This window comes from Panthera pardus, unplaced genomic scaffold (genome assembly GCF_024362965.1).
Source record: "Panthera pardus isolate Hobbes unplaced genomic scaffold, ASM2436296v1 HiC_scaffold_25, whole genome shotgun sequence".
In the NCBI taxonomy this organism is placed as follows: Eukaryota; Metazoa; Chordata; class Mammalia; order Carnivora; family Felidae; genus Panthera; species Panthera pardus.
In genome coordinates this window covers 22181689-22205109 of record NW_026526821.1, presented here as the reverse complement: position 1 = coordinate 22205109, position 23421 = coordinate 22181689, and the positions used below count along the sequence as shown (strand labels likewise).

Genomic DNA, 23421 nt, shown 5'->3' with positions numbered 1-23421 from the left:
TAGAAATAGAATTTATTTTTTATATATTGATCTCGTACTTTGCAACCTCGGTGAATTTGTTTATTAATTCTGATCATTTTTTAGTGGAATCCTTAGGAATTTCTGTATACAAGATCATATCATCTGCAAACAGGGTGAGCTTTACTTTTTCCTTTCCAATCTGGATGCCTTTTATTTCATCTTCTTCTCGACTGCCCTTGTTGGAACTTCCAGTGCAATGTTAAAGAGAAGTTGTAAGAGTGGACATCCTTATCTCATTCCTGATCAGTACTCAACACCATTAAGTATGATGTTGAATATGAATTTTTCATAGGTGCCCTTTATCAGATTCCCTTCCAGGGAATTTGCTGAGGTTTTTGTCATGAAAGGGTGTTGGATTTTGTCAAATGCCTTTCCTGCATCTATTGAGGTTATGGTGTGGTTTTTGTCCTTTATTCTATTGGTATGGTGTGTTACATTAGTCGATTTTCAGGAAGTTAAACCAGTCTCGTATTCTTGGAGTAAATCTCACTTGGTCATGATGTATAATTCTTTTTATATGTTGTCGAATCCAGTTTGCTAGTATTTTATTAAAGATTTTTGTATCTTATATTCATAAGATATAGCAGTCTGTAGATTTCTCCTTTTTTGGTTTTTAATGATGTCTTTGTCTGGTTTTGGTATTAGGGTAATATTGGCTTCATAGAATGAGTTGGGTGGTGTTCCTAGTGAATCCTTGGTATTAATTCTTCTTTAAATGTTTGATAGAATTCACCAGTGAAGCCAACTGGGTCTGGGTCTGTATTTGTGAGAAGTTTTTAAATTACTAGTTTAATCTCTTTTTCCTAGTTTTAGCTTTATTCCAATTTTCTATTGATTAGTTTTAGTTTTTTTTAAGGAGTTTGTCAATTTCATCCAAGTTATGTTATTTGTTGGAATAGCACTATTCATAGCTTCGCCTTATAACCTTGCTTTATTTCTATAAGGTCTGTAGTAGTATCCTCTCTTTCATTCCTGTTTTTAGTCATTTGAGTCTTCTCTCTGATTTTCTTGTTCAGTCTAGCTAAAGGTTTGTCAATTTTGTCAATCTTTTCAAAGAACCAACTTTTGGTTTTGTTGATTTTCTCTGTTGTTTTTATTTTCTATGCCATTAATTTCTGCCCTAATCTTTATTTCCTTTCTTTTACTTGCTTTAGAGTTTGTTTGCTTTTCTTTTCTGTTGTGTTAAGGTGGAAGGTTAGGTTATTGGCTTGAGATTTTCCGTCTTTTTTTTTTTTTTAATTTGAGAGAGAGAGAGAGAGAAAGAACACAAGCAGGAGAGAGGGGCAAAGGGAGAGAGAGAGAGAAAGAGAGAGAGAGAGAAAGAGTCTTAAACAGGCTCCATGCTGATGTGGGGCTTGATCCCATGACCCTGGGATCATGACCTGAGCCAAAATCAAGAATTGGATGCTCAACTCACTGAGCCACCCAGACATCCCTTTCCTCTTTTTAATTTATTTTTTTCTTCTTTTTTTAAAAAAAAATTTTTTTTAACGTTTTTATTCATTTTTGAGACAGAGAGAGACAGAGCATGAATGGGGGAGGGTCAGAGAGAGGGAGACACAGAATCCGAAACAGGCTCTGGGCTCTGAGCTGTCAGCACAGGGGCCCGATGCGGGGCTCGAACTCACGGACCGCGAGATCGTGACCTGAGCCGAAGTCGGCACTCAACCGACTGAGCCACCCAGGCACCCCTCTTCTTTTTTAATATAGGTATTCATACTTACAAATCTCCCTTCAAGTTCTACTTTATTGCATCCCATACATTTTGATATGTGGTGTCATCATGTTTATTCACCTCAAAGTATTTTCTATTGTTTTGATGATTTCTTTGACTCATTGGTTACTGAGGAAGGTATTAATTTTTACATATGTGTATTTCTGTTACTGATTTCTTAATTCATTCTATTGTGAAGGGAAACGTAGTTTGTATGATTTCACTCCTTTTAAATTTATTGAGGCTTAGAATATGGTCTGTCCCAGAGAATGTTCTGTGCACTTGAGAAGAATGTATATTCTGCTGTGGTCAGGGAGCTTGTGTAGTTTTAATTTGCATTAATATATATATATTTTTAAAAAGTTTATTTGTTTATTTTGAGAGAGAGAGAGAGAGAGAGAAATTTAGAGTGTGAGCAGGGGAGGAGCAGAGAGAGAGGAAGACAGAGAATCCCAGGCAGGCTCTGTGCTGACAGTGTGGAGCCTGACATGGGGCTCAAACCCACAAAGCATGAGATCATGACCTGAGCTGAAATCAAGAGTCAGATGCTCAACTGACTGAGCCACACAGGCGTCCCTGATTTACATTTCTCTTATAAATGAGGCTGAACATCTTGTCATATGTTGAAGAGCTGTTTGGCTTGCTGTAAACTATCTGGTTATTTTTCTTATTTTGTGGGAGCTCATTATATATTAAGGGGTAAACCTTTGTCTATCATATGAGTTGCAAATATTTTTCTTAGTGTGTTATTTTGCCTTTTGAATTTGTTTATGATATTTATTGAGCCATGCAGACATTGTAGGTTTTTATGTAGATAGATTTATCATTTTTTTTAATGTTTACTTGTTTTTGAGAGAGAGAGAGTGAGTGCGCACGTAAGCGGGGGAGGGGCAGAGAGAGAGAGGGAGACACTGAATCCGAAGCAGGCTCCAGGCTCTGAGCTGTCAGCACAGAACCCGACATAGGGCTCGAACCCATGAACTTGTGACGTCCTGACCTGAGGTGAAGTCAGATGCTTAACCTACTGAGCCACCCAGGTGCCCTGATAGATTTATCATTTTAAAAATGACTTTTAGGTTTGGGGTCTCTGGGTCACCCAGTTTGTTGAGCGGCCGACTCTTGATCTTGGCTCAGGTCATGATCTCATGGTTTGTGAGTTAAAGCCCCGTATCAGGCTTTGTGTCAGTGGTGCAGAGCCTGCTTGGAATTCTCTCTCTCTCTCTCTCTCTCTCTCTCTCTCTCTCTCTCTCTCTCTTTCTCCCTCCCCCTCCCTCCCTCCCTCCCTCCTTCTGTCTCTCTCTGCCTGTCTCCGACTTGTGCTGTCTCTCTCTCTCTCAAAATAAATAAATAAACTTAAAAAAATGATTTTTAGGTTTTGTGCCATGTTAAGAAATGTTTTTTCTCGTTCTGAGATTAGAAAATTTATTCTCTGCTTTCCGTTTGAGAGATTCATGGTTTTATTTTGTGTGGTTTAAATCTGATTGATCTGGGATTTATAGGCATATGGAGTAGGTTCGAAATCTGACTTTAATTTGTTTCCTCACGGCAGGTCATTGATCTCAGCTCTATCTTAAAAATAATCTACCTTTTTTATACGGGCATGAAATGCCACCTTTATTATGTGTTAAATCCCTGTATGTTTGGGAACAATTTTTGGACCCTCTATTCTGTTCCATTGATTTGTTTTTGTGCTGATATCATACAGTTTAAAAAAAATTTTTTTTTAGTGTTTATTTATTTTTGAGAGAGACAGAGAGAGAGTGCAAGCTAGGGAGGGGCAGAGAGAGAGGGAAACACAGAATCCGAAGCAGGCTCCAGGCTCCGAGCTGTCAGCACACAGCCCGATGTGGGGCTCGATCTCACGAACTGTGAGTTCATGACCTGAGCCGAGATCAAGAGTTGGATGCCTAACAACTGAGCCACCCAGGCACCCTGATTTTATTTTCTGATCGCTGTTGGCCTATGGATACATTGTGGATTTGGAGGTATTAGCTTTTAATTTCCTTCCACTGAATTTGCTTTTTGTTTAGTGGTTTTGCAGCAGATTCTCTTGGATTTCCCAGAGCTGCACGGGTAACATCTGCAAATGATGATACTTGTCTTCTCTTTTCTAATTCCCCTTTATTACTTCCCTTTCTTGTTCTTAGCTCATTGGATTGGCAAGGATCTCAGAGCAAGGTTAACTCGTGGACACACTTGTCTTTTCTGGACTCTTTCCCCGCGAAGTGGCTTTTCTAGGCCTGGGGTCCTAAGGAACTCTGCCAGACAATCCCTCTAGGGCCGTGCACAGAGCTTGGCATGTAGTAGGAATCTGGGAAGCCTTTGCCTCATTGGAGGAGTGATTACAAAAGACAGCAAGGATCTAAAAAAGGTTTTCCGCAGTAATGATGATGGTAGCTGGTGTTTATTGAGCACTTCCTATCTGCGAGGCACTATTAAGTATTACCTCATGTTTTCTCACAACGAGGCTAGCTGTGTGGGAACAATTGTGCGGATTCCCATTTTTGAGAAGGGGTAGACTGAGGCCCCCTTGAGGCTGCATGACTAGGACGCGGCAAGGCGGCATCTGAACCTGGCGCTCTGGCTCCAGGCTTATATTTTTGTGATGCTTCTGCTTCCCAGGAGCGTCCAGAGTTATGGACGATGATATCAGAGGTTGGCCTCTGACCCGTGTGTTGCCTCTGTGTCAGGGAGGCGGAGGTGGTGGAGTGGTAGGTGCGCCTGGGGCGGTGAGGGCTGCCCGCACAGCACGCCGTATGTCACTCTCCTGGACCTCGAGCACGCCAACCCCAGTGCCCTCACTTGCTGCATGGCCTCAGGCAAGGTTTAGCTTCTTTGAACCTTGGTTCTGCCTGTCAAGTGGGCACCGTTGGAGCCCCTACTTCATTGTGCTGTCAGGACAACGGGGCATCCGCTGCCTATAAAGTTCCCAGCGCTGTGTGTGGCATTCAAGGCCTGGCCACCTGACTGCCGCCTCCTCTCGCATTGTTCCTCTCATCCCCGGTAATGATAACAACGACAGCGAACAACATCGGGTGCTGTTTGTTGAGCATTTATTCTGCGCCTGGCACATGGACTCTCTCTTTAATTCTCAGATGTTAGGCTTATTATTATCCCCATTTTAAAGAAACTGAGGGGCGATGTGACTTGCCCAAGAAGATGTAGCTAGTAAGTAGTAGAGGCAGGATTTGAACCCAGGCCCGACTGGATTCCTCACTCTCAACTCCTAATCCCCTGGCCTCCTTTTGCCCTGACAATAGTGGAGGTGACGCTCTTCAGAGTAGGGAATGAAGGGGTGGGTATGCCGTGACCGGACCACAGTTTATTCCCCAGCCTCTTCTGGATGTTGTAAACATCTGTGTGCCTGGGGAGGGGCGAGGGGGGAGAGTGTGGTGCCCTCCAGCAGGGGGGCCATGGGAGAGAGGATTCGGCTTCATCCAGAGGGGAGTGGTGGGAAACTCTTCAGTGTTGTTGTTTTTTTTAAAGTCTCATTAAAAGACAGTTTTTGACAAGGTAATTTCTAAATGTCAAGTGATACAGCAGATACGTACAGTAAAAAAGGGATTTTCCCCTCCCCATCCCACATCTTTTGGACGAAACACTGTGAAGAATTTGGAATCCTTCCAGAACTTTCTCTACAGCTCTATAGCACATGCTCTCATAGACACACTTACGCACATGCTAGTTTCCTTCACAGAAATCATTGCACATACGTGTGCTATGTGTGCGTGGTGAGCACAGGCTCATTTACTCTTCCCGCTAACCCCACGACTTCGGTAGCATTATTGTCCTCATTTTCCAACTGTGGAAACTGAGGTCGCGAGAGGCCCAGAGGACGTTCTGCGCTGGCAGCTTCCTCTCTTCACAGCGCATCTCCTCAGGCCACACTGAGCTCTCGTTCTGTTTGATCAGCTGCATGGCTGTCCACTCCACGAACAGACCATCGTTTCTTTATCCAGCCCCTCTCTCACGAGCACGTAGGTCATTTCCGGTTTTCCACGGAGAGTGCTAAGCAGAGGAGGCCCCCGCTGTCTGTGCGGTTTACAGGGACGCCTCTGGCTACAGGGAGGAGGGTGCAAGCAGGGCCAGACTCCTGCATCCAGGCCCAGGCAGACGGGTGCCTGGCTGAGGGAATGGAGAGAGGGTTGGGGGAGGCATACATTTGAGGAAGATTTGGGGAGGTGGGAGAGCCAGAGCGGAGACGGTGACAGGTGACACGGGGCTGGGGCTACAGCCTTGAGGGGAGACGCCAAGTCAGCCCGGGGCCCCTGGGGCACGAAAGGCTGGGGCGGACAGGGGGCAAGCATTGCAGGCCTGCTTCCCGGCACCTCCCGTGCACAAGCCCTCAGTCTGGAGACTGTGGTCAGGAGGCTGAGGTTAGGAGCGGCTCCCCAGAGGAAAGGGGCCTCCTTCCTCTGGGAACCTCAGGCACCCCCCAGTACGGAGGCCTCGCCACTTCCCCTTGGCCCCACAAGGGTCTATCTGTATCTCAGAGTGTGCAAGTGGCGGAAGAGATGTAGGGTTGGCTCCTCTCGAATGGGCAACTCATGGTGACTTGGCGTTTGGGCCCCAGAACCAAAAGGCCCTGAGACAGCATCCTGCCTCAAGAAAGGAGCCCCGGGGTCTGGGAGGGTGGTGTCTCCTGAGGTCACATAGCCCCTGGCAGCAGCCCTGCAGGGGACTAGACCCCACCCTAAATGTGCCTGTCCTTCCTTGAGCACATTCTGCTTTGTTGAAGCCAGAAACCTCTGGCTTTCTCTGGGAAGGGAGCTGCCTTATCTGCTCGTGCCCCATCCACCAAGGGCATCTGACTATTCCACGTGAGAGAGGTCCCGAGGGCAAGGAGGTGGAGCCACGAGTTCCCCCAGTAGACCCCATGAGCAAGCCCCTGATTCCTGCCTGTCCAGTGTGGTTCCCTGTCCCCTTTCCCCCTCGCCGTGTGACCTCAGATAAGTTCCTCAATCTCTCTGTGCCTCAGTTTCTTCCTCGGTAAAATAGGAAAACTATTAGTATCTGCCTTCTAGATTATCATGAGGATTTCATGAATGAGTATTTGCAAACTGCTTGGAGCAGGGCCTGTCTAAGGTCCAGGCCCTGGGAGTTTTTGAATATCCAGGAAGGATACTTGGTCTCCACAACATGACGTGACAGGAACAAGGCAGGATGCAAACCATGTCTATGCTCATTTAGTCTTTTGTCTGTTCTGCACATATTTCCAGAACAATTAGTAGGTACCAGGTCTGTCCTGGCCACGGGGCAGGTGCAGATGGATATGACCCAGTCCTGCCCGCAGGGAGCTTAGACAAGGGCACTAGATGGAGCCCAATTTTGTTTACAGTCATACATTCCCATGATGCCTGAAGGAAACACAGTGTCACGCCCAGGCGATTGTCTTCTAGGGGCAAGGCTGGCAAAGTGCCGCTCTGTCCTGAGCATGTGCTGTGTGCTTTCCTCGCTGATTCTCTCAAGAGCCCTGTCATGTGGGCACTGTTTTTCTTCCTGACTGCCAGAGGAGGAAACTGAGGCCCCGGTCCCATGCTGGGATGGTAGGGCTGGGATTCAAACACTCTAGTACTCTAGCTCTTAACTTCCACACGCCTGCCTGTCCACAAACACGTGTTACTTGTATAATCAGATTTAACCACAAAGACCAACAAAACAAATAGAACAGAAACTCCACAAACCAACAAACATTGCAAACAGAGGCCAGGCCACCGTAGCTGGTTTTGAAGGCCCTCTTGTACTTTTTCTCCTGCCCTGGGAGGAGTGGTCTTGGTCAGTATAAGAGATTGGGACCAGGAGCTGTCTTTTCTTCTCCTTGTACCCTCCCAAGAGGGCACGTGCATTTTCTTGGTGCCAGGAGAGTGCTGGCCCTGGTCCAGGCCTGGCTCTCCCTCTTTCTCCACAGCACATTGACCAATTACTCTTTCTCCTGTCCTTGATTACCTCCAGGGACAGGGGGCTCACCCTTCACCGTTTAGTTCATTCTGAAGAAAGTTCAGGCTCCTAGAAAGTGCTCTATTTAAAAAAAAAAAATTATATTTAAAAAATATATTTTTATAATTTTTATTTCCCCTGAAAGTCCCACAAACAAACGTCCTCTGACACAGGCCTGGCCAGGTCATCTCTGTGTCCCTCTGTAGACTAGCATAGCCCCTGCTGCTCAGTCAGCGCTGTGAACGCTATATCAGGGAGCCATTGGGTAGGGAGTGCAGTGGGCGGGGCCTGGCCTCCAGCAAGCCCGGGCTGTGGGTAACTGGGTCAGTGGGGCCCACGGGACACCAGCTCTATGAGTGCTGATGTGACCGAAGTGGACTGGGTTGCCATAGAAATTGGTCTTCTTTGTCCCCAGGCCTGTTGGCCTGTCCCTCAGGAGGCCCAGGTGATGATCCCTTGGGCTATTGAGCAGATCTCCTCAGGGCCTCCCCAGCCTCACAATCTCTGATCTGGATGTCCGCTGGGAGCAGGCAGGCCATGCCCACCTCGTGTGGCCAGTCAGCCCGAGGCCCAGGGGTGCAGGAGCTGGCTGAGGTTCACACAGGGAGGAGAGCGTTCAGAGCTGGGCTTGCTCAGGGCCGTCTTGCCTAAGGCCTCGGCCAGTCAAGAGCACTTCTCCCCATCCGTGGGTTCCCAGAGGAAATTCTGGACTGATTGCAGGGACTGCCGCATTCCCTGGAGAATATTCAGAACCCACCTTGTCGGTGTGTCCAGAATGGCACGATATCGGTAAGAGCTGATGTGGCAGGGTGACCTGCTATGTCCCCGGCAGGAGCATACTTGTTGCGCTGGATGATCCCATTGTTTCCAGATGAAGAAACAGGGCCCAGAGAGGTTAAGTCACTTGCCTGAGGTCACATGGCCGATTAGGGGCAAAGGTGGGATCTGAGTCTGGGGAGTCTGGCTCCAGAGCCCATCCTTAACCACCGTGCCAAACCCTGCCCTGCTCGGGTTCATAAGATGCTTTGGGAAGGCCAAAGGCTGTTTCAGGTCTGGGAAGCCCTTAACGTTGGAACTTTCAGTCAGAGCCTGATAAATTGTGACCCAAGAGCCAGAGCCGTGGTGATTTCTCTTTCTAATCGTGTCCTCACAACAGCCCTGAAAAGTCTGCTTTATCCCTGTTTTGCAGATGAAGACGCTGAGGCCCAAAGAGGGGAAGTGAGCTGCTTAGGGTCACATAGCGGGAGAAGTGGAGCAGAGCCTCTCGTCCGAGCCCCCTGACTCCACACCTGGTGTTCGTGCTGAGACCTCAGGCTGCTTCCCAGATCCTCTGGGACAGCCCCTGCCTTCCACCGGGTGAGGCGGTGACCCACCAGGGCTGCCAAGGTGAGGGAGGAGGGGGGCGTGGCCACGATGGGTGGGAAGACCAGGCCCACTGGGAGCTGAGGCCGGCCAGGATCTGTGTGTTGGGAGGTAGGAGGCAAAAGAGGGTGGCGGGGCTGTGGGCATCATTGGGAAGTTTTCAGCTTGTTTTTTTTTTCTGGATACCATGTTATCAAGGAGAGGTACAAAAGCCAGGAGGACTTAGGCCAGAAGGGATTTAGAGAAAACTTCCCAAGGGGGGGTGACTTTTAAGCTGAGGACTGAAGGAGGCCTGAGTTATTCTGGTGAAGTGGTCAGGGAAGAGCATCCAGGCAGAGGAAACAGCATGTGCAAAGGCCCTGTGGCTGGGGTGAGCTCCCAGACATCTCTCCTTCCAGCCTCCTGCTATATCTCTGCCTTGGTTGTATATCTTAGCACCTTCCCGTCTGCTGTTAGACAATTTTAGTCAGTCATGTATTTGCTCAGCAGACCCTCGGTGAGCCCTCTCCTATGTGCTGTGTGCCTCGGATATAGACATGACTCAGATTGTCCCTGCCCATGACAGACAGAAACTGACTCAGGGGAAGGTGGGGAGGTTAGGGCTTCTGATTATAAGTCATTTCTTTGCTGCTTGGCCTCATACCAAGGAAGCTGTTTATGGGTTTCATCATCATTCCCATTTTACAGATTTAGAAACTGAGGCTCTGAAAGTCTAACTTACCCAAAGAGGCTAGTACCCTTCTTTGGACCTCAGTTTCCTCATCTGTAGAATGGGTGAGGGTAGATGCTGTCTAAAGGGCCTAGGCCCAGCAGCCCTGCCTGCCCCCAGAGCCCTTCACCTCCAGGGTGCTTTCTCATCCCCAGCCAGGACCATGGGCAGCAACAAGAGCAAGCCCAAGGATGCTAGCCAACGGCGCCGCAGCCTGGAGCCTGCTGAGAACACCCACGGTGGTGGTGGGGGTGCCTTCCCCACCTCACAGACACCCAGCAAGCCAGCCTCCGCTGATGGCCACCGAGGCCCCAGTACGGCCTTCCCCTCTGCCGCTGCTGAGCCCAAGCTGTTCGGGGGCTTCAACTCCTCGGACACAGTCACCTCCCCGCAGAGGGCAGGGCCACTGGCAGGTCAGTGGGCCTGGGAGCGTGGGTGCCTGCTGGCCGGGCCTCTCACCGTCGGGGCAGAGGCTGTGGGTTTCTCGGGTTTGGGGACTGTAGGGAGTTTCCTGGAGGCTGTGGTTGGGGAGGGCTTTATAAACCGGAAAGTGTAGTACACATCCCATTGCCTTTGAGGGTGAATCCAATGCAGAGTATAAAGGGGTCTAGAGATGTGGGACTGTAGGCGGGAACTGAGGCCAGAGAGCCAGGGGGCTGTTTGCCCAGGACAGTACAGGGACCAGGTCTGAGGCTTTGTTTTTGACTCTGGTCGGCCCAGAGATGGGTCAGGACAGGAGGTCTTGGGTGGCAGAGGGGGCAAGAGCAGGTTAGGAGGGACAAAGGGAGCTCTGGTCCTCAGGCGCCCAGCCCAATGCCGAGATGCACCCCTGCGCCCTCTGCTGGCCTTTTTGGGGTATGGCAGCTCCAGGCAAGCGATGCTTAAGAGAGAGATGCCTGTATGGTCCCAGACACACACACACACACACACACACACACACACACACACACACACACGCACGCACACACACAAGACATTCACATAAATACTTGCATTCTTACCTTGACATACTCAGAGCCACACACAGCCAGCAACTCACTCCAAGATATCTGTGCAGACACTTAAACAGGCTGAGTTAGAGACACCATCAGACATACTGGAAGATACTGTGCACATAAAGACACACGCAGGGACACGTGGACGTGCGCAGACACACACCTAACATAGATGCACACAAATGGAAACACACATACACAAATAACCTCAGCATCCCGGATTAAGACACACACACACACACGCAGTCCGAAGCCCCTCAAAGACACACACGGGAAACACACACGTGCTGGGCTAGGAGCGTCATCACAGATACCCACAGGCTCACAGACACACAAATGCACAGACACGCAGTGAGGACACGCAGGGACACTCACGGATGCCGTGGACACCTGCCCAAGTGAGACCCACAAAAGGGCCCGTTCATTTTTGGTGTCCCTCCTGTGTGCTGGGCTCTTCTGGGGCTGGGGACACAATGGTATGTAGAAGAGACAAACCCCGATGGAGGAGAAGAACAGAACAAGGCATGTAAACTGGGTAGGGTGTTAGAAGGTGGTGCCTCTCTGAAGGAACAAAAAGGGTAGACAGGCTCTTGGGGGAATGTGCGGGGTGAAGGTTGTGGTTCAAACGGGGGACAGAGAGGACCTCTAATGAGGGGACACCACCTGGAGCCGAGATCTCCCCAGACGCATAGAAGCACCAAGAGTCACACAGAGAGAAGCCGAGCAGCCTAGCCGGGTGCAGTTTCCCTCATTCACTGGTTCATTTACCCACGGTTGCTTCCTGAGCACCTACTGTGTGCCAGGCTCTGGGAACAACACAAAGATGTCTGCTTTGGGGGCCTCTGGGGCTACAGGGAAGATGGGCACTGGACAGAAGCCAGCCCTCAGAATCACCTAGAGCCCGGTGGGCACATTCATATGTGGAGAGACGCACGTGCCTCCTACACGCCCTCGCAGGGGCTCCCAGACGCACACACGCAGTGGACACGCTGCAGGCCCACCCCCCTCTGAAGGTGACCGCGTCTCCAGGCTGGGCCCAGATGGTTGTGGGAAACCGACCTCCATCCCGCCCAGGGCCCTCCTGTTCACCCCTCTTTCAGGCTGTGGCCCTGGCCGTTCTGACACGTCCCACCCCTCTCTGCAGGTGGAGTGACCACCTTTGTGGCCCTCTATGACTATGAGTCTCGGACAGAGACTGACCTGTCCTTCAAGAAAGGGGAGCGGCTCCAGATTGTCAACAACACGTGAGTGACCCCCTTCCCCATCATCCCTTGGGGCCCTATCCCTGGGACCTGGTCTTGGGCCAGAGCCACTTCTGAGCGCCTCAGAGCCAGGGGCAGTGCGATGGGCAGCAGGCATGGCTAGTGTCAAGGCCAGCCGAGGTCCAGGGAACCGTCCTGGGGCTATGGGAGAGGAGACAGGTGGTGGTCATGGCTCTGGGAGGGCTCCCAGGGCAGGGATCTGGGCTCAGTAACTCCGTAGAGCACAGCGCCCCAGACCTCACAGAGACCATATGATCAGGGCACGACCCAGGACTGCAGAAAACAGGGCCTAAACCTGGAGGCTGGACCCCCAGAGGTGCCCTCTTGAGGGACCTGGGGCTGGAGGGCCTGGGGCAGCCGGCTGAGCCAGAATGTCTAGCTGCACGGGGAGAGGCCCAAATAGGGAGAGGCAGGGGACCTGTACCGGACACTCAGTGTGAGAGGGTTATGACTGGGCATGGGATGAGACGGTGGGATGGGGTGTGGATGTCTGGTTCACCTCCAGAGGTCCCAGCCTTGGAGGGGGGCATCCTAGGGCCAAGCTGGCTCTGGGGCCCCTGTGGGCAGGGGAACAGGAGCAGGAGCAGGTGGGGAATGAACTAGTGAGGGGTTGGAGGGGCTGTAACTATGAGGTGGGGGGCGTTCTTCTCCTCTTTCCTGCTCTCCTTTCCCCGTCAGGAGTACACCGGGGGTGGGCGCAGGTTTGGGGCCATATGCCCAGGAGTGAGGGGTGGGGAGCGTCCCAGGAGGGCAGGAGGTTGCTCCTTCAGGCACTGCCGACAAAGGGCGGGGCAGAGCTCAGCACCTGCTGCACTCCTGCCCTCGATGGGGCCTGCTGTGCCCCCATCCTCAGTGGAACCCCCCCCGCCCCGATTCCTGGCTCATGCTTGCTCCCTCCAGCCCTCCCTCAGCTCTCCCTCTCTCTGCTTCTCTCTCGCTGGCCCTTAGGAGGAAGGTGGACGTCAGGTGTGTACTCACTTCGTAGGTGGCGGGCTGGGTGGGGGGCGCTTCGCTGGTGGAGGGGGGCGGGGCTGCTGTCTGCATGTGCTTCCTCTGCATGTCCCTGCCTGTGGTCTCTGGCTCCCTTGGCTGTCCCCGTCCAGCTTTCCCAGCTTATGCCCTACCCCCAACCGGTGTGACCAGGTCCTGACCTTAACCCTGGGCCGAGACTGGGGAGGGTCCTACCATCCCGCTCTCACTCACCGTCCTGCCTCCTCCCCACCCACCTTCTTGCTAACCTGCCCGCCCTCCATCCTGTCCGGTCAGCCCACACTGAGTGCCAGCTGCATGCAGGGTCCAGTGCCGGCCAGGTGAGGCCTGGGTGGAGAAGGGGCCTTCCTGGAGCCAGGGGCGGGGCAGCGGACGGGGCGCAACTCCAGTCCAGGCCAAGTGACAGGCAGAGGGCAGGGCCAGGGTACGCTCAGGCATTTGGTCCCTGCAGTGTGCTCCCCTCTGGTGGTGACCATGGGGACTGGAAGCTTCAGGCAGGTCCTCCGAGGAAGAACAGTGATACTGTGTAGCAGTTGGAAGTGGCCGGGAGGCAATCCCTCTCAGAGGGGCGGCTGACAGGAGGGTGCGGGGCTGGACGCCCTCAGGGCTGTGGGAAGGCAAGAAGGTGCTGGAAGATAGAGTAGAATTGGTCCCTGAGCGGCCTCAAAGGCCCGGCTAGGGAGGTCGGACATCACCATCTCCAGGGGTGTCGTGCCTGTTCGTGCCTCCCTACCCTTGTGCATGCTGTTCCCTCTGCCTGAAACACCTTTCTCCCGTCTCTGCCTGGCAAACTCCTCTTTGCCCTTCAAGATCCAGCTCAGGACTGCCTTCTCTGTGAGGCACGAGGGAAAAGAGGGGCCAGGTGCTGTGCCAGGCGTTCTTACCCATGTCCTTGTATTTACTCCTCCATGCAATCCTGCCGGGGCCGTAGTGACGGGGGAGGGGCTGTCTCCCTTTTGCAAATGAGGAAACTGAGGCTCAGAGACGTGAAGGCTCTTGACCAAGGTCACACAGCTACCGGGTAGCAAAACCAGGATCAGAGCTCGGGCAGCGGCACTCTCCCCTCCTCGCGCCGCTCTCCCTGGGGGTGGAGGGGCCTCTCCCAACCTTTCCCCCCCCCTTGCGTGTCAGAGTCCTAGTGCGCCCCAGTCCCCGTGTGGCTCCAGCTGTTTGCCTCTGCCTCCCCTAGACCAGACCTGCTCGCAGGTCTGCCGCCTTCGTGGGTCCCCACATCACCTGTTGCTTGGCGTGGCGGGGGTGCCTTGCTGGTGTCGCTGAGCAAGCTGAACCAGCAGTAATCAAACAGCCATGGTTCACCGTGCTCTGTGTGCGAGCCTGGTCTCGTGGGAGCGCTTTAAGTGGCGTCGTTTTATTTACACGTCACCCTCAACCGCAGCCCTGGGAAGTAGAAACTCTTCTTGGCTTTATTTTGCACTTGAGGAACCTGAGGCCCCGAGAGGCGGAGTGAGTTGCCCCAGGTCACACAGCTAGTGGTGGCAGAGGGGTGGCAGAGGGGTGGGGGGGGCAGGCCCTCCCACCCACGGCCCTTGCAAGAGGACTCAGTAGGGTGCAGGCGAGCCAGGAGGAGGGATGGGCCCGCGCAGGGGAGGACGCATCAGGTTGGTGGCTTTGAAGTACCAGGGAGAATCTCAACCAGTGATGGGAAGGGCACCTCAGGCTGGGGCCACAGCTTGAGCCGAGGTGTGGTGGCAAGGAAGGCTCTGGAAACTTTGGCTCTGCCTCTTTCACCTCCAGCCAGAGGGCGGCCCTCACCCTTTCCTTTGTCTGGCCCCTCCCCTCCCTTCGTCCTGCCTTCCAACATAGGCTTGGGGGTGTCGGGCCAGGCCTGTCCTTGGATGGCAGTGAGGCGCTGTGACTGGAGGCGGGGCACCAGGAAACCTTCCCGCATGCGACGCTCAGCCACCCCTTTGCCTGAAAAATCGGGGTGGCGGTGGAGTCGGGGGTGGTACTAGAGGAAGGGGAGGGATAAGGGGGTTGGTGACAGATGGGCCACCTAAATTGGAGGTGTTCAGGTCTCATAGCCGCCCAGGGACAACCTCGCGTGTCCTTCTCCCGTTATCGCTCAGTGCCCATGATTGTTCACTCCTCCGGCCCTGCCCCCCTGGGCCTGTAAGAATGAGGGACTTGCTGGGCTGGGTGTCAGGATGGGGAGAGCTTTAGGGCAAGCCTGGCTCTTGACAGGGTTTGGCCGGGGCTTCCCGGGTCGGGGGCCTCACGGCAGCAGGGTCTGGAGATGCTGCTCCTGGACCTTCAGACCACATGGCCCCCGGGGCCCAGAACCCTGTGTGCTGTGTGGCCCTGGGTCCGAGGAAGCCCAGTGGGGTCTGAGGTCTGACTGGCCCAAGCCCTCAGCCCTGGTGTCTGAGTCTCTAGGAGTCGGGGCCCTTCTGGGTGTGAGTCTGGGTCGTCCCCTGAACTGCCCCTTCCTCCCACTCAGATTCCAGCAGCTTCTTTGGGGGAGCCCTCACTCCAGTTCCACTTTCTACCACAGGGCAGGGGACACCTTCCTGCGCTCCTCATACAACTGTCCCGGCCTCACCCTGCCCTCTCCCCACTGGGCGTGTGCCCAGGCCTCGGGGTGCCCTGGCTTGTCTGCAGTCCCCAAAGTGCCTATCTGACCAGTCTCGATGGTCCCAGTGAGTTAAATATAAGTGTCCAAACCAGAATTCTTCCCAGGTTGAGGCTGCCTTACTCCTGATCACATGCCGGCTTGGCCGGCTCAAGGCTTAGGGTCCCAAGAAGAGGATCCTGAGGCTCAGAGAGGCGAGGTCACGTTGTCTGATGTCACACAGCTAGTGAATGGGATGTAACATTGCAGCTGGAGGACTCCTTCCTGGTTCAGTGCTTTTCCTCTGGCCGCATGTGGGAAGATGAGGGGTGGGGCAGGGAACGTGTGTAATTCCCTCGCTTCCTTTCCTTCTTCCTATCCATCTGATAAGGACCAGGCCCCCAGGGAAGGTGCTAGATGTAGTAAATCTACTCAGCCAGATAGATGACTTCCAAGTCTGGGCGGAGGTTGGTGTCCCTGCTGACTGGACCCATCTGAGAAGCTGTGGGGACCTTCGTGGGGCCAGCCCCCAACCCAGGCAGCTACCCAAGGCAGGTTTGAGCCTCCCAGACCACTGACATAGGAAAATGGGGCTTGATATCAACATTTCTCAGGTGGGCCTGGATGATGATCGCAGTAATTATCTCCGTTGACCCTAAGCCCGGCTTGTTGCTGACTGCTTTATACACTTTGCCTGCAAGGGAGAGTCTGTGACTGTAATAGATGAGGAAATTTTCATGTATTTATTTATTTATTTGTTTGCTTATGTGAGGAAATTAAGACCCAGAGAAGGTAGGGTGCTTGCCCAAAGTCACGCAGCAAATCGTTATTGCAGACTGAGACTGAGCTCCTTTGGTTTTTGTTTTCATTTTATTCAATTAATTTATTTAGCTGCTTTGGTTTTTAAAAACATTTTGGATAGTGGGGAGGGGTACCATAGAGATGCAGATTTAGTTGTTTTTCCTTTTTAAGCCAAATCGAGGTGCTAACAGCTCATGCACATTGAGCCCCTATTGTGTGCCAGGCCCTGTGCTGGTATGTTACATCCTTGGGTGGAGGCATGAGTATCCCCATCCTACAGATGAGGAAACTGAGGCAAGGCCAAGGTCACATAGCCTGCAGGTGGTGAGCTGGATGGTGCCCAGAGTGGTCTGACTCTGGAGCTCCAGCTCTGAGACGCCCCTCAAGCTGGGACCAGGTCAGAGTTGGGCCTTGGGTCTGTTGTGAGATGGCAGTGACCCTCGTCCCTGCCTTGTGAACTAAATGAAACCCCAAACCTGGACTGGAAACCCCGAACTCACATACGGGCTGATGTCAGGGAGCTGGGAGATCTGCTGGCTGAAGGCTGGGTAATGTCAGCTAGGCTGACCCCCTGCTTGATTCTGGGCCCTGCTCGGCTGGCCTCTGGGCACATGCTCCTTGCCAGCCTTCCACTCTGAGTGCCTGGATAGGGGCTCCCTAGAGGCCGGCCAGTTTGCAGAATTTGGCTTTGTCAATCTGTCTCGTTTTGTAGCCTCTGACCCAGACCTTGGCTCAGTTCCCTGCCCCCTGTCCTGCTGCCTCCTCCTCTGTCTTCCCCTGGCTTTCCTGAGGGCCTCTGAGCCTCTGGACTCCAGGAGGGGTCCAGGAGGGCCTTCTGTGTCTGGCCGTGGACACGCGGACCCTGGTTCTCAGCCTTGCCCTGCCATCGATTTGCTGTGTGTCTTTTGGCAAATAACTGCTCCTCTCTGTACCTTATTTTCCCATTGGTGAAATGAAGGCTTTGACTGGAAGATTTCAGCTGTTTCTTGTGACTGGAGCTCTTGCTCTGTAGCTTTGGGCAAGTCTCTGCCCATCTCTATGCCTCAGAAAGTGCTAGGTTACTCCAGCCTGGGTGCTGTGTGGCCTTGGGCTGCTCCCTTGACATCTCTGAGCCACAGATTCCTCATCTGGGGGCTGAGGCCTGCCTTTGAGCCTTGAGGATCAAATGGGACAGACAAATGTGGACACCCCTGGGTGTTAGCACAACAGGGGGTTGGATGGTGGCCCTACGCTTCCAAGGCCCTTCCTTGAGTTTTGCCTTTGCCCCCTTACTCCCGAGCCCTCCCTCTCGAGCAGAGACCCCCATGTGAGCTCGTGCCTCTGCCTGAGTGTTCGTGCAGCAGTTGCACGGCTGAGTGGGCCCTCAGCCCCAGTCATGCTCCCTTTGCTGTCCAGAGGGCACCCTGTACCCTCTGGTTCAGCCTCAACCCACCCCACTGAGCCCCCAGGTCTGGGTGCTCACCTGTATTCTGACCAGTCTTTGGAGAGCTCTCGCAACCTGCTTTCTCCTTACCTCAACTTCTCTATCTTCAAAGTGGGCTGAAAAATATGGGTCAGAGGCAGCTCAGAAGCAGCAGGAGCCAGCGATCTGGGTTCAAGTCCATACTGTGTAACTGTGGGCAAGGCTTTTTTCTCTGGGCCCTGGCAATGAGGAAGGGGGAGCCCATCCTGCTTGCTGTGTGTCTTCTAAGGGTCATGGTCATGGGGAGGTCCAAAGGCAGCCTTGGAGAGAGAAGCTCAGCAAGGTCTCGAGCCCCACCATACCCTGTAGGGGAAGATTCCTTCTGGTCTGGGAGTCAGGAGCCTGGGCCTGGCTGTGTGACCCTGAGCAGAGGCCTTCGCTTCTCTGGCCTGTCTTTCCATCTGCACGGTGGGAATGGAAGGGGGCTGGACCCTATTTCTCAGGCAGCCTTTCCCATTGGCCTCCCCTCACTCCCCCTGGACCCCTCCCCATCTCCTTTGGTTGCTTTGGATGTGAGGCCTCTGTGGCTGCCCCGCCTTGTCCCTGGTCCCCCGCACCGCCTGCTGTCCTGCTCTCTTCCTCGCTCTTTCTGCCTCTCTCTCTCACCACCCCCATCTCTGCCTCTTCTTTCCTGTTGAGCTCTCGCTTTCTCCTCTCTTCTCTGTGTCTCTGGACCCCCGCTCCAGCCAGACCTGGTTCACATTCAGATGGCTGCAAAGGTACTTCGCCCCCTCCCCACTCCCACCCAGGCCCAGGGGACCCGACCATGCAGGGAGCTCCTCTGTCCCCGTCCCCATCTCCTCCTCACGGGGCAGTTAGTGTAGAAGTGCCCTGGGCATTGGGGCTCTGCCGCCTCAGCCCCTCTGACATGATTCTGTGTGACTCTGGGCAAGTCCCAGCTCCCTCTGGCCTCAGTTTCCCCCATATGTGGGTAGGCTACAGGAGGAAACCCGTAGTTTTCAGCCAAGGAGCCCCTTAGGTATGACCGGTGATATGTGACAAAGGCAAGCATTGCTCTAGTTTGCAGGGTTAGTGCCTGGATGGTCACCAAGCCCCCAAAGGGGGCCACCCCCTACCTCCAGCCTGGCCTCACCAGCTTCCAAATCTCAGGGCTTTGGGATGGCTTTGATGATCTGACCTGACATCTATCTTAGGCAGGAATCATGTCTCCTGATACAACTTGCTTGCTCCCCAGAGACAGGGAGCTCCCTCCCTCGTTCCCAAGACAGCTCTTGGCATCTTGAGATGGCTTTGTCTCTATGAAGGGAAGCCGATTACTCCCTATTCCAGGACTCTGCCCCTGTGAATTTGGGCCTCAGGCTGACCAAGGTCAGTCCTGTCACAGTCCTGGACAAAGTGCGTCTGAGTCAGCTTGGGCCAAGAGGCATCTGGGCCGGGGAGAGAGAAGTCCAGGCCGGCTTGGCCTGGCAGCACGGAAACTCAGGCTGGTCCCATGGCTGCCGGTGCCTCACTTGGCCTTGGGGACCCCAGCACAGCACCTGTGAAGACTGCTGCCTCGGGGCCCACCACTGATGGCTCCTTCTCTTTTGCTCCTTCCCTCTCCCCCTCCTTAGAGAGGGTGACTGGTGGCTGGCCCACTCACTCAGCACAGGACAGACGGGCTACATCCCCAGCAACTATGTGGCGCCCTCTGACTCTATCCAGGCCGAAGAGTGAGTATGGACTCTGGCCTCCTGCCTGCCAGGAGCTGGTTGGGAGCTTCTCTCCTGGGCTGGAGTGGGTGGTCTGGCTGCCAACGGCCCCGGCCGCATCCTAGAGAGAGGCACTGTGGGTGGCCGGAAGCCTGGCTCACTGACCCCACCCTCCTTCCTCCTGTCCCAGGTGGTACTTTGGCAAGATCACCAGACGGGAGTCAGAGAGGTTACTGCTCAATGCGGAAAACCCAAGAGGGACCTTCCTAGTGCGAGAAAGCGAGACCACGAAAGGTAAGACCACTCCCGCTGGCCGATGGGAACTGTCTTTTGTGCGTTGTTTGAGCTGCGTATCGTAGAGCGAATAGGAGTTTGGTACCCGGTGTCAGGTGGGAAGGGCCCTCCAGGTGGAGGAAGCGGTAAGATCAAAGGCAGGGAGGTACATCTGAGGACAGCTGAGTTATCTGGGGTGGCCAGAGGTGCAGCAGAAGATTTCATCTAGCCTCTCTGGCCTCAGGTTCCTCGGATGAGGTATGGGCACAGGCTGTCAGGAGGCCCGAGGGTCACACAGTAAAAGACTTGTTCCCAGGGTGGGTGCTAATGAAGTAGGCCCGTCTTCTCCATCTCCAGGGGCTTCTAGAGATGCCCTTCCCCAGCAGTCCAGGCCCCTGGGCCTCTTCTGTCCCTCCCCCAGCCAGAGAACACAGATCACCCCTTTTCTCTCTAGCCCCTCTGCCAGTGGGTGGCAGGCAACCCATCACCATGGAAACGAAGCTGGGCCACGTCCCGTGGGCCTGGGGCTCAGCGAGAGATGGGAAGCAGAGCATCCGTGTCGTGTGTGTGCATTTATGAGCAGTTGTGTGGCCGGGCACGCCATGCGTGGGTCCAGGCATGTGTGTGCATGTGGGGGTGCAATTGTCTGGGTCCTCCTGGGTGGGAGTGGGTAGTTGTAGGATTGTCTTTGTGCCTGGGGGGCCTGGGCCGTGTGTCCCTGTGTGAGCAGGAGGCCACCTGGCATGGGCATGCCTGCATGTGCGCACATGTGGTCAGGGCTGGCTTCAGACTCAGGCCGCTGGCATCCATGTGTATGTGGCCTGGGCCATCTGTTAGTCATGGTTGCCTATTGCAGGCTTTAGAGACCTGGTTACAGTCCTCTGTGCCTGACTTGCTGGGTGACCTGAGGCCAGCTGCTTTCCCTCTCTGGGTCTCCTTTTCCCCTTCTTGACACTGGAGATTGTAACCCCCACCTGAGGACTATCCAGAGAGCCCATGGGCTGTGGGGGCTGGGGTTCTAGCATGATGGCTCCTACCTTCTGAAAAGGGCTTTCTCTGGCTGTTGGAGCCTTTACCCCAGGCCTCTCTTGGGCTCAGGTTAACAAAGGCTCCTAGCCAGGCCTGCTAGGCAGGAGGAAAGTTTCCAGCCAAAAACTTTTCCAGGCTTAAGAGAGGCAGGGAGGAGGCCACCAGGGCTGGCCCATCTTTGCCTTGTCAGCCTGTAGGCCACACCCAGCACATGGCCTCCTGCCCATGACTGCTGCAACCTTAGCCAGCCACCCGCTCCTGCCTGATGGAGTCTTCAGGAAGGTGTGGGGAGTGCCCCACATAGAGAGTGCCCTTGTGAGAGAGGAAGCAGTTAAGCCAGGGACACACAGCCACGAGACCATTCCTGGCTCCTAGCAAACATTTGCTGAGCACCTACTATGTGCCGGGCCCTCTTATATGTGGTCTCCAATCTTCCCAGCATCTCTGCGAGTAGCCCCATTGTGCAGAGGACGAAACTGAGGCCCAGAGACTGGCCCAAGCGACTTACTTGTCCAGGTCACACAGTTGGGATATACACTCAGGCCTGGGAGATCTTGCAGGCACCTCAGCACCCGGCTGAGGTGCCTGGGGAGGTTCTCTGATCAGGTGTTCCTTTGCTCACTTGGCCCTGCCTTGGTGGCTGCCTGAGGGCTGGGTGCTCAGAGACAGGGCGGACTGGACCTGTCTGTGCCCCGGGCTGGGGCTGCGCCTGCGCCTCTGGCCTCCCTGTCTACCTGTGCTGGGCGGGCACAGAACTGCACTTAGTGCTGTGGCCTGGGGGCGGGGTGTGCTGGGCGAGGGGGTCACGGCTCCTCTCTGACCCTGCCTTGCAGGCGCCTACTGCCTCTCCGTGTCCGATTTCGACAACGCCAAGGGCCTCAATGTGAAGCATTACAAGATCCGCAAGCTGGACAGCGGTGGCTTCTACATCACCTCCCGCACCCAGTTCAACAGTCTGCAGCAGCTGGTGGCCTACTACTCCAGTGAGGGCGGGGCAGAGTGGGCGCTGGGCCTGGGGCTCAGCCCTCCTCCGGGGACCCTTTGGAGGGGGCTTTGGGGCCAACAAGGGCTGGGGCTTCTGTTATCCTGAGAGTGTGGGGTCTTGCTCCCCTCCCTCCTTCTTCCTCCTGCCCCTCCTTCCTTTCTTCTCTCTCCCTTCCCCCTCCCCTCTCCCTCCCCCTCTTTTTCCTCCTCTTTCCTCCCCATCCCCTCCCCCCACCATGCCCACCCTCTTCTTTCTCCTTCTCTGCAGCTGGCTGGGGAGGAGGACTGCCTGGAGGGGAGCAGGGAAGGGAGGGGGCTTAGGCCGGTGTCGTTTGTTTCTGCAGCCCTAGGACCGGTCTGAACCGGTTACTGGGAGAGGAGGGGGCGGCTAGACCGACTGCAGCAGAGGGAGAGAGAGCGGCAGGGCAGGCGGAGGGAGCGAGGGCTCCCGGTACACACCGGGGCTCAGGTTGTGGGTGTGGGCGTGTGTGCATTATCCGGACGCTTCAGGGCTTCCCCCGGGGCAATGGGGTCTGTGTGTACTTGTGTGGGCGGGTCTCTGTGGGTGCCTGTGTGCATGTGGCTGTGGCCGTGGCGTCTGTGTGCAGGTGCGGCCCATCGTGAGAGTGCCAGCAACTCCCCATCCTGTGCCACCTCCTTCTCTGTCAGCTGGGCCCCCCGACACCCTCTACCATCTGCCACCCCTCTGTCCCCTTGGCCACCATCGTAGGGTTCATTCTGAACACTGCTCCCCCACATTAGAACCCTCCAGAGATTACCTTGGAATCTCAGGATAAAGATCCCCAAGTGGCCTCCAAGGCCTTGGCTGCTGTAAACCTTGCCGGCCTCCCTGCCTTACCCGGGGCCCCCTTTCCCCGTTCATTCCCCTGCAGCCCCTCTGGCCTCCTTTCAGTTCCTACAACCCAGAGGCTTGTTCCTCTCTCAGGGCCTTTTGCCCCTGCAAAGTGGTCTCAGTCCACCACTCACTCCCCTGCAGATCGAAACTCAGGCACCACTTCCTCTGAGAAGCCTTCCAAGACTCCACCCAACCCACCTGCTGTTGCACACACTGCTCTCCTCGGTCATGCTGGTCCTGGGAGGTGGTCCTGGGAGGTGATTAGGGGAAGTTGGGCTCCCCCTGCTCTGTGAGCTCCCTGAGGGCAGGATTCCACTGGACTTGTCCCGCACTGCATCCTTGGGACTCACCTGGGTGGCTGCCCTTTCAGGTCTGATGAACGTATGAATGAATAACTCAGCGAGCAGATGCGCGAGTCAGTGTGGGCCTGTGTGGGGGATGAGGGTGTGTAACGCACAGGTGTGGATGCCTGGCCTCGAGGGCATCCTGTGTGTCCCTTGTGCATGCCACGTGTATGTGTACACACACACACACCGTGGGACAGGGAGGCCCCAGGGCAGACACCCTGCTGAACCCTCCCTCCCTGCCTCTGTCCTCAGAACATGCCGACGGCCTCTGCCACCGCCTCACCACCGTGTGCCCCACGTCCAAGCCACAGACTCAGGGCCTGGCCAAAGACGCCTGGGAGATCCCCCGGGAGTCCCTGCGGCTGGAGGTCAAGCTGGGCCAGGGCTGTTTCGGAGAGGTGTGGATGGGTAAGGCCTCGCCCCCGCCCCCTCAGAGGGGATCACCGTCCCTTGTGGGG

The 23421-nt window shown here is 54.6% G+C and overlaps 1 protein-coding gene across 4 annotated transcripts in view; it reads left to right on the top strand.

Annotated features, from left to right (window-relative positions):
• The window catches only part of SRC (SRC proto-oncogene, non-receptor tyrosine kinase), a 60546-nt gene that overhangs the window by 30233 nt on the left and 6892 nt on the right, over nucleotides 1–23421 (top strand). For 2 of the 4 annotated variants that reach the window (XM_053890267.1, XM_019458540.2), the window contains exons 3-11: nucleotides 8862–9058; nucleotides 9899–10156; nucleotides 11883–11982; nucleotides 12949–12966; nucleotides 18509–18541; nucleotides 19397–19495; nucleotides 19665–19768; nucleotides 21610–21759; nucleotides 23216–23371. In XM_053890267.1, the coding sequence (XP_053746242.1) occupies nucleotides 9907–10156; nucleotides 11883–11982; nucleotides 12949–12966; nucleotides 18509–18541; nucleotides 19397–19495; nucleotides 19665–19768; nucleotides 21610–21759; nucleotides 23216–23371 (910 nt within the window). In that variant the 5' untranslated portion in view covers nucleotides 8862–9058; nucleotides 9899–9906. The remainder of the gene's footprint in view (nucleotides 1–8861; nucleotides 9059–9898; nucleotides 10157–11882; nucleotides 11983–12948; nucleotides 12967–18508; nucleotides 18542–19396; nucleotides 19496–19664; nucleotides 19769–21609; nucleotides 21760–23215; nucleotides 23372–23421) is intronic. The other 2 variants (XM_019458542.2, XM_019458543.2) reach the window with 2 other exon arrangements.